At 36.6% G+C, this 10,779-nt stretch overlaps 1 protein-coding gene across 1 annotated transcript; it reads right to left on the bottom strand.

Annotated features, from left to right (window-relative positions):
- Positions 1-873: 873 nt before the first annotated feature.
- On the bottom strand, positions 874-4,022 carry GUN1 (s uncoupled 1). Its single transcript, XM_078972783.1, has 4 exons — positions 2,025-4,022; positions 1,730-1,946; positions 1,460-1,644; positions 874-1,376 (listed from the first exon to the last, which is right to left on the bottom strand). The coding sequence occupies exons 1-4, from the start codon at positions 3,911-3,913 to the stop codon at positions 1,109-1,111; spliced, it is 2,559 nt and encodes an 852-aa protein (XP_078828909.1). The 5' UTR covers positions 3,914-4,022; the 3' UTR covers positions 874-1,108.
- Positions 4,023-10,779: the final 6,757 nt, after the last annotated feature.

The following is a 10,779-nucleotide window of genomic DNA, read 5'->3' as shown; positions in this document are numbered from 1 at the left end:
CGCACAAACTCGTAATACGTCTTTTCACTTGCAAACAATTAACAAGTCATCGGCAGGCGGATTCTTTAATTCTGGTTTGTGTTTAAACACGATTTAGATCTGTGAATCAGTTTGGATTCTAACATGTGTGTATGGTCAATGGTTTATTCCTTTTCAATTCTAGATTTTTTATCAGTGCGTGTGCGCAGGTTTTAGAAATGAAATACTTGATTTTGTTTGTGTTTACAATTGAGATGCAGTTTTTGGATTATATATTTGGAAATTTAACATCTGGTTTTGATTACCTGGTTTAAATGAAGGAAATACAAATTTTGAGCGATATCTGCAATCGGAAGAAACGGTAAACGGCGACTATGTATGAGGGTAGGTGACGTGACGGTGATGCCCATACCCTGTTTTTGACGTAGTCATTTTTTAACGATATTTATATTTATACAGTTACAAATTGCTAAAAATAGCACATAAATAAATATTAATTATTAAATAAAGGGAGAACTAGTTATTACGTAGCAAACAGACGAAGAAATGGTAAATAATGGGAAGGATAAAATAGGGTTTAGAGGTATATCCATCCATGACCATCTATCCATCATTCAATCCAAAACGTGTCCACTCACAATCAGATCTTCCAAATTCGTTAAGACAGACAATCCGAACTTGTAATTTTTCTCGTGAATAAATAATGTAAAAAAAACTTTTGATTGTTATCATTTTGAAGTGACCATGTTTGGACCTAAAATCTCATTTATTTATTATGGGTTCTTATCCTCCTTTTAGTTTTACCATTTAGGGAAAAGCATGTTTTGTACATACTCGAGCACAATAGCATATCATTTCATTCAATATACAACAACTTTGTATTACAATTTCACAAGTCAAAAAAACAACACATCACATCTGCTTGTATTTAAATTAGCTCAAAGATAGTATGAGCACGAAATACCGCTTTCAAATGGTAAATGAGGAAAATGACAGAGAGAGCCTATTTACTGTTTTAAGTTAAATTTACACGGATAACACCCTCCATTCCATTCCCTTTCTTTTATACTATAAATAATATCTAACACAACAAAAACTACCATTTGAAGCTTGAAGATGAGGTGAAAAACTAGAATGGAAGCGGAAGTGGGTGCAATTTGAAGGTTGAGGTTTGAGGAGAAACTGAAGCTCTTCTGTCGTCTTGTAGAAGAAGCAAATTTGGGGTGTTTGATTCTCTGATCCAGGCAGCCACAACAGGTCCAGGTGATATGAACCTGCCAATATTAGATGTGGCAACCCTAAATGGGGACCCCATCCCTCCAAGAAGAGCTTCAATCGCTCTTTTAAGAGCACAATCCCCTACTACTTTGCTGTGTTTACCCCACCCTGTTAGAATGCTGTGAATCAAGAAACATATATGTCACCAAATCACTTACATATAATACAACTAGTGAAAAAGGCTTCGGGTTTTATGTGATACCTCAATAAAGCTGGCAACTCATGGCCTTGGTAAACGATTGAACATATATTTAGCAACCAGGCATGAACACAGGCACGTGCAGCACCAGAAGACATCAAATGTAAATCCAAGCAAGAATCAGACCAGGTGTTCTCCCATACTTGTCTGCGCCTCCCTTCAAGCACAACCAGCTGGGCTCCTCTTTTCTGAACAAATCAATGATTTAACACACACACTCACTCACTAGTCACTACTACTGCTTAGTTAATAGATGGTATTTTAAGTTTCTACCTGTCCAAAATGCCATAGCATGTCAGTCAAAGCATTATAGAAGGCAGATGCAGTTGAAGAGTCCATGCGTTTGACTTCATCAAAAAGAGACAGAGCATGAACCCATACGCTTTCTCTGTACCCCATCAGAAGCCCGTGTGCAACTCCGTACACCTGATTATCAAACAAACGCAGCTCATCCAACAGCAATGACGCTTCTTCAAATGTACTACACCGGCTGCAGCACAAATATTATATTTTATATAAAAAAAAAAAAAAAAAACAAAACAAAACAAAACTGAAACCAACTGCAAACCTGCAAGCATTAAGAATAGCCGAAAAGGTCACCACGTTTGGTTTAATTTCCAGCTCATGCATCTTCCGGAAAACTCCCAACACGCATATAATCTCCTTTCTTCCCTTTTCTACAATACTCAAATTTCCAGAAGCTAACTGCTCAAAAACCTTGATGATTCTATCTTCATCGGCAACAGCAACAGCATCCTCCTTGACCTCCTGTTTGCGGTCATTCGAAAAACCGGTATTCGGTGACTGACCGAAGGCATTAATGATCGAATTGTAGGTGACAACATTTGGTTGAATCCCTTTCCTAGTCATCTCATCCAGCAACAAAGCAGAAGATTCTACCAACCCTTTTTTACATAATGAATCGATAATTTCACTATAGAAAACAACATCAGCTTTCAAACCTTCACGTTTGAACTCCTTGTACATCTCTGTAGCATCTTTATACATACCGCCTTTCAGATACACACTGATCAGTGTAGAGTAAGTCAAGAGATTTGCAGGAACCCGCTCTGTTTTCATCCTCTTGAACAGCTCTTTCACCTTATCATATCTCCCTTGTTTTCCAAACCCATCTAAAAGTGCATTGTAGGTTACAACATCCTTTCTGAACCCAGTGTTTTCCATCTCCTTAACCACATTAAGAGCCTCCTCAAACCTCCCTAAACTAGCATAAATAGCAAGCAGATTGTTGTAAGAAACCCTATCCAGACGAATGCCTGCGTATTTCATTTCACCCACTAAACTTAGCGCCTGGTCTAACCTCCCGGACTTAGCACACCCACGAATCACTGTACTGTAAGTGACCTCATTGGGCATGATGTTCTTCGTTGCCATTTCTGTCATTATTTGAAAAGCAGAGTCCATGTGTCCACCGCTGGAAGCAACATCTAAAAGCGTGTTGTAAGTGTATATGTCTGGGTCGATTCCTCTGTAACTCATTTCGTTAAACAAATTCATGGCTGTCTCCCATAACCCCCCACCACTACAAACAGCAAGGAGAGAATTGTATGTGATTCGATCAGGTTGAAACCCGTTGTTCAACATATCATCAAAGATCTCGGATGCTCTCTTGAAATCAGCACCTCCTTTGCCACAAGCGTCAATCAACGCATTGTAAGTAACAAGATTTGGCTTCAGCCCAGAGAGTTTCATAGTGTCGAACACATTTATGGCGTCATCACATAACCCACTCTTCGCATATGCACTGATCAAAGCCGAATAAGCGTACACCGTGTTTCCGTACCCTTGACTAACAGCTGTTTCGAAAACTTTTTTGGCTAAATCGATTTTCCCTAATCTACCAAGAACGCTGATCACTGAACTAGCTAGCTTACCTTGTTCCGTTCGTCTCCTTTCGCGACTCACTGCGAACTCAAAGCACTGGATCGCCATTGACCACTCATTTCTATTGCCCAATTCTCTCAACAAGAAATTATAATCATCGGACCCACATAGTTTTGATTGGAAATTGAGCAAAACACTTTCGACCAATCGATCATCACCGCTGCATCGAATAAGTTGTTGGAGGGCGTCTTCGGCTAACACAGAATGCCTACTGGAGCCTCCAGCTTTCGGCCGGCCAAAATGCATCTTGGAAACAAACCGGGTTGACCTCCGACCAGAAAAATCGGCCGCAAGTTCGGATTTTGAGGAGGAAAAAGGGGCAAAAGTAGAGTTACGGTGCTGGAGAGAAGACGAGCCACCGGCTGTGACGGTGGCAGGAACGGGGACGGGGGGTTTGTTTGTGGGTGTTGGAGGGTGAAGAGAAACCTTGGGGGATGGATGATGTGGGTTATGGCCATTGTGTGTACGGCGGTGATGGTTCTGTAGGCCTTGTATATGGTGGTTCTGATATGGTTTCGTGGTGGTCAAGGTTGGTGGTGTGGAAGACGCCATCACCAAGATAAGGGGGGTGAGTAGGGTTTGAGAGATTGTAGATAAAAAAAGACCAAAAGCCAACAAAAAAAAAACACGAAAATGAGAGAGAGACGCAGTGGCTTGCAGCTGAGCTGGAGTGGTCTTTAGTCTTTACATTGGAACATCCACCCACACAACCACTTGTTTAATAAGTCAAAACACCTTAACCAACCATTGGTTTACCGGGTTAGGCCTTCAATTATTTTTTATTTAAAAAACACTTTGAATTTTAACTTTTGAAATATGTTTTAAAGGGTGCTTGGTTTTGATTTTAAAATAATTTTTTTGGATTTTTGGTTTTTTCAAAAAATCAAAAGTTTAAAAAGTTGTTTGGTAATTGGAAAAGATCTTTTAAATTAGTTTTTTTTAGAAGAATAAAAATAGAGTTTTTAAAAAGTCACGAATCTGTGATTTTTGGCAACTTTTTCTTTTTTTCCCTTTCTCCCCTCAAAAGTTTAAATAGATACATTTTAAAAATATTTTTTGGAAAAATATATGAATCAAAAAGTTCTTTTCTAAAAAGGATTTTTTAGTCTGAAAAGTTATCCCAAACACCCCCTAAGTTTAAAAATAAATCTAGACTAGGGATGAAAGTGGGTCCAAACTCGGACCGGAAGGACCCGGACCCAGAAAACCCAGAACCGGTTAACGGAATTTTGTAGAACCGGAAACCGGACCGGTATATAGGAACCGGTTCCGAATACGGTACCTGGTAAAATGGGTCTAGAACCGGAAAACCCGGAAACATCAAAGTGGATACCAGATAAAGTGGGTTTGAACCGGAAAACCTGAAAAAACCGGAGTTTTTTGGTAATTATTTACTACTTAGTGGTTAAACTTTGAAAATTTTCCATATTGATCTCCCGACTTCGAGGGACTATAAGTTATTGAATATGAAACCAAAATTGACAAAATTTATAGTCTAAACTACACTCTGGAAAAAACTGCATGTCAATCTGACTTTAAACGAATGATATGTGCGTGTGTTAACGTTTCCACATAATACAAAGTATAAAAAAACAAATAGCTGAAAAGTTGAAAATATCAACTTTGATATATCAACTTCGGAGGACTGTAAGTGATTGAATATTTAAACAAAAGTGACAAAAATTATAGTCTAAAATCATGTACAAACTCTAATCTAAAAGTTGGAAAAAACCACATGTCAATCCGACTTCAACCGAATAAGATATGCACATTTTAAAACTTTCACAGAATACAAAAAAAAAAAAAAAAAAAAAAAAAAAAAAAAAAAAAAAAAAATTCCAACTTTAATATCTCGGTTTTGGGGGACTGTAAATCAACGAATATTAAACTAAAAATAAAAAATTTATAGTCTAAAATCATGTACAAACTCTAAGTTACACATTGGAAAAAACCATATGTCAATCTGACTTAAAACAAATGAGATATGCATGTTTTAAATGTTTCACATTAACTGATTCCGGTCCCTAAAAGTGGTTCTGGTTCCTAACACCGTTTCCGGTTCTTATACCCGGTTTACCCGGACCCGATGGACCCAAACTCGGATTACCCGCAACCCGGATAAAGCCAATTTTTAGACTCGGAACCGGAACTGGTTCTATATATTTCGATTCTAACGGTTCTGGCTCCGGTCCGATTTCGGTTTTCCGGTTTTATATCTCATCCCTAATAGGGATGAAAGTGGATCCAAACCCGGATCGGATGGATCCGGAACCGGTTAACGAAATTGTATAGAACCGGAAATCGGATTGGTATATAGGAACCGGTTCCGGTACGGTTCCGGGTACGATACTGGGTAAAGTGGGTCTAGAACCGGAAAACCCTGAAACATCAAAGTAGGTACCGAATAAAGTGGGTTTAAAACCGGAAAACCCGAAAAAAAAAACCGGAATTTTTTGGCGATTACTTACTACTTAGTGGGTTAAACTTTAAAAAAAATCATATTGATATCCCGACTTCGGGGGACTGTAAGTCATTGAATATGAAACCAAAATTGAAAAAGTTATAGTCTAAACTCATATACAAACTCTAAACTACACTCCGGAAAAAACTGCATGTCAATCCGACTTTAAACGAATGATATATGTGTGTGCTAATGTTTCCACATAATACAAAGTATAAAAACAAATAGATGAAAATTTGAAAATTTTCAGCTTTGATATCTTGGCTTCAGAGGAATGTAATTCATTGAATATTAAACCAAAAATGACAAAATTATAGTCTAAAATCATATACAAACTCTAAGCTAAAAGCTGGAAAAAACCACATGTCAATCTGACTTCAACCGAATAAGATATGCATGTTTTAAAACTTTCACAGACTACAAAAAAGTTGAAAAAGTAAAAACTTCCAGCTTTAATATATCGACTTTGGGGGGCTGTAAATCAATGAATATTAAACTAAAAATAACAAAGTTATAGTCTAAAATCATATACGAACTCTAAACTACACATTGGAGTATGTCAATCCGACATAAAACAAATGAGATATGCATGTTTTAAATGTTTCACATTAACCGGTTCCGGTCCCTAAAAGTGGTTTCGGTTCCTAACACCGGTTGCGGTTCTTATACCCGGTTTATCCGGACCCGATGAACCCAAACCCAGATAAAGCCAATTTTTATACCCGGAACCGGAACCGGTTCTATATATTCTGGTTCTGGTCCGATTTTCCGGTTTTAAATCTCATCCCAAATGTGGTAGTTTGGGGGATCTCACTAGGCTTCGTGCTTACAGTTTTCAGTTTTGGTTTCAGGTACTTCCACTAGCAAGGGGAAGGGCTCAGGATGATCGCATGGCACACACCGTAGTTTAAGCCTGGGAATTTCTTTGGCTCCGATGTTTTCTAAATTGATTTTGATACAGTATTTGACATGATATTTTGAGATACATGGTTCTTGATTTCTTTTTGATGATGAATGATTTATGGTTTTATTAATGATTCAAAAACAAAATTTTTGGAACATATTTTTGGGATGTTACATATGTAAGATCGATAAGGGACATGTCGCGGTCTCTCATATAGTAATCTTTAATGAACTCACCATATGAATCAGGAAGTTGTTGAAGAACCCAATCAACAGCCAACTTCCTCGAGACAACAACTACTAACATTCCCAGTTTGTCAATATGTCGCTTCATATCCAAGACGTGAGCACATATGGACTTTCCATCTTGGTGTTAGCTAGCCAATAGGGCTAGAATGACCTTGAACTTTTCAAGTCTATGAACAAGTGGGTTAGTGAGAATAATTTGAGGAGGTGGGGGAAGTGAAGTATGATTTTCATTTCCAAGATCCAATCGTGGGACATCATCCTCACGAAGAAAGCTTTTTTCCATAAGATTCAGGAAGACCATAGTTTTTAGAACTAGACATCTACACGGGAGAGATTCAAATTAGTTGATTTAATTCCTTAATATAACACCCAAAATGAAATATTAAGGCTAGGACCCAACACCATATTCTACAATTCGGAAGAGAGATGTCGTAATCCAACTGTAAAATATTGAAGGTAGGTAAATGACGATTTACCAATTTCCACCATGAAAAACGAAATTGATTATTAAGTTTTAAATGAATTGAAATTCCTAGATTCTTTTGAGATTCATTGAACTTTTCAATGGCATGTTTAATCTCGATTATGCCCTTCAAGTTTGTGACTAGGATGCCGAGGATCACAAACAAGGTGTGAATAACCATGCAAACTAGCTTGGTACTCTCGAAGTCATTTATCACCTAATCAATATGTTGGTTAACCACACATGATCCATTAATCTATGACAAACTACGAGCTACCCATTGCTATCCTTAATTAGTCCCATATTAGTGTGTCGGTTAACCACACACGCTCCACTAACGACTAATAAGGTGCAATGAGCAATTTCATGTGTTAGCATCAAATTCACATTTTTCCTAAGTAACTAAGATTGGGAATTTATAAAATGTTTAGTTACTTTATGTTTCAGTATACTTTTAATGAGGATTTAAATGCCCTATCAAACTCGTTCGGCTAACAACCCTCTACCAGTCAAGGAAGCGGTGGGTGAGAGTGGACACCCATTAAACCACCATTTTATAGGCAGTAACCTTATACATCCATTATATATCGGCTTTGTGAATGAGGCCTAACTAATGGTAAGACTGACCTTTTACTTATACATATATAATATATTAAACTTTTAATTTTATATAGTATAAGGGTGTATTTTATACATTTAAAATATTAGGTGGTTTAATCTATTAATAAATTAAACTTTTAATTTAATTAAGTTTAAACCATATGATTATGGATTTATTAATCTTCTTTTAATTAAACACTTTAATCAACTTAATAAAGTCCATAATTTGTAATTGAACTATTCAAAGCATCTAGGTTATTGAAAATTCAAAATTAAAACTATTTAACTAATTTTTAATTTATGAACCCAAAAGTTGCATCTTTTGAAACCTTTCAATTACTAGATGTTTTAGAATTCAATATTTCAAATTAAAACCTTTTAATTAAACTTTTCAAATTCCAAAACTTGAGGGCAAGTTTTGAAACTCTTCAAAACCTTTTGGGTTCCAAAACTTTGATGATAAGTTTTGTAACCTTTCAAGACTCTTGAATTCCATAACTTAAACAGTTAATTTGTTTCAGGAATGAGACTTTTCAAGTTCCATAACTTGAGGATAAGTTATGAAACTCTTCAAGAAACATTTAGATCAAACTTTAAACTAATAAAATAATCATATCATTTAATATATTACTTAATTGATCTAATTCAACTCTTATAGCAAAATAATTCAAATTTTACAAATAATTAGTTTTCATAAAATCAAGTAATTATCTTAAAATTTGGAAATCATCATGTTATTGGATGGGAATAATCATTACCATACCAACAAAATCAAATTTTATGAACCAAAACATTTTGTGGTAATGATCCTAATCCAAAACAGGCCAAAAACTCAAAAATTCTGCCAACAAATGATCCAACCCATCGAGTCTGATAATGGACTCGTCGAGTTCATCACTGATGAACATGGACTCGTCGAGTCCAGCAGTCAGAAGGCAGTTTTTCAGGTTTTTCAACTTTAAACAATTTGCAAATGCAACTATATAACAAAAAACTACCCATGACTCTGATACCACTGTTGGGTTTTGTGTACTATAACACTCCTATGATGGACATACAACCCTAATAGCTTTGGATATAAGTTTTCTCTAGTTATACATGCAACAATAATTATCCGAAGCATAAAACCTATCTAGCATACATATTTGGTACATCAATCATAAAACTAATTAGAAGAATACCTCTTATTTGTAACTTGTAGTAGTTGGCCTTTCAAGAGCTTAGCACCTCAAGTGTGATGCCTTAAATGGTTCACAAACACCATGAACAAAGGAAGACTTTGAGAAAGAGAGAGAGTAGACACTCCAAATCGGCTATATCTCTTCCTAGAAGACTTAGGGGCCGATTTTAGCTAAGGGATAACACATATATAGTGTAGGATGCCAAGAGTCATGGGTAAACCCTAATCCATACACTTAGGTTATGATCTGTATCTCATGTGGGCTAACTCTTCATGGATGTTTACATAAACTTAGCCCATCATGGATCAATAGCCCAAACAATATATATCACTGATTTACATAATCAGTCCCCATTAATTTAATTAGTCTCTTGTGATCACTAAATTAATTCCAAATTAATTCTTGATCATTACTAATTAAATATTATGATTTCTCATTTAATATATTATACTTATAATATATAAATAAATCATAAATAGCCTCATTTTCAAATATCCATCCTATCAGAATGTTCTGGTGAAGGCAACCCAAATAGACCATGCTACTCTCGGGTTAAGTACATACCAATTATAGTTATGGGCTTAGACACCTAATCCAACACCTTGGAAACCCTCCAAGGTCTTACACCCCAAGTGCCTCGGGAACCCTCTGAGGTCTTTCATGCAAGTATCACAAAACAACTAGTATACCGTATAGCATGTAACCAACTAGTATAACACATAACACTACATCACTAGTGTATCACATAACACGAATGGACCGGCCTTGGTGCCTTCAACCCATTGGTATGGTGAGGAAACTCACAACTTAAGAAATGTTGAACTGATAAAGTCAATCCCAACTTCCAGCTCCAACTCAACTTCCTACAACCGTCATGTGTCTAACTCTGTTAAAATCTTGAAATACCATAAATACCCTTAAAGTCAAACTTGGTCAACCATGGTCAAAATCCAAGTCAATAGTCCATGTTGACCCCAACTCGTCGAGTGCATCCAACTCGTCGAGTTCCTTTAGAGTCTATAAAACCGAAATATCGTGTCAACTATTCGAGTTAACTAAGTAACTCGTCGAGTTTTTTAGTGTCCACTAGACCGAAAACTCTAATCAACTCACTGAGATCACTCAGAATCCTAAAAACGGGTAAACCCTACCCAACACGTCGAGTTGGCTAAGAAACTTGTTGAGTTCCTTCAACCATTTTCATGTTTAATCCTTTCCAGTTGAATCCAAGGCTCCAAACTACAGATCCAGCCCCCTATGGTGTAGCTACCACATAAAGTTGCAAACTTTACGTGCATGCAAGGCCTCAAAAGGCTAAAACACTAAAACTAAGGTTTATAAAAGGTTTAGGGCATGGAAAATGGCCTAGCCTAGATAAAGCGGACAACTTTATATCCATGGAGGCCCAAAGGTGTTTAGATCTAAAACCATATCTTCACGACAAATTCAAACCCGAGAATGGCACCATTATGCACCAAAATTGACAATATACTTTCACAAGATGAGATTTAAGCAAATAGTGGTAAATGTAGCAACTTTATACCTCAATATGGTTTCCAAA

Source organism: Lactuca saligna, chromosome 9, assembly GCF_052625555.1.
Source record: "Lactuca saligna cultivar CGN05327 chromosome 9, ASM5262555v1, whole genome shotgun sequence".
In the NCBI taxonomy this organism is placed as follows: domain Eukaryota; kingdom Viridiplantae; phylum Streptophyta; class Magnoliopsida; order Asterales; family Asteraceae; genus Lactuca; species Lactuca saligna.
This window is presented reverse-complemented; position numbering and strand designations above follow the sequence as displayed.

Bases quoted from the DNA above. Each gene is read 5' to 3' on its own strand.
- GUN1 (XM_078972783.1), bottom strand. From the start codon at position 3,913: ATGGCGTCTTCCACACCACCAACCTTGACCACCACGAAACCATATCAG. The intron at 1,947-2,024 runs GTTTGCAGTTGG...TTTGTGCTGCAG, and splicing joins GCTATTCTTAATGCTTGCAG to CCGGTGTAGTACATTTGAAG. The intron at 1,377-1,459 runs GTATCACATAAA...CTTGATTCACAG, and splicing joins GAGTTGCCAGCTTTATTGAG to CATTCTAACAGGGTGGGGTA.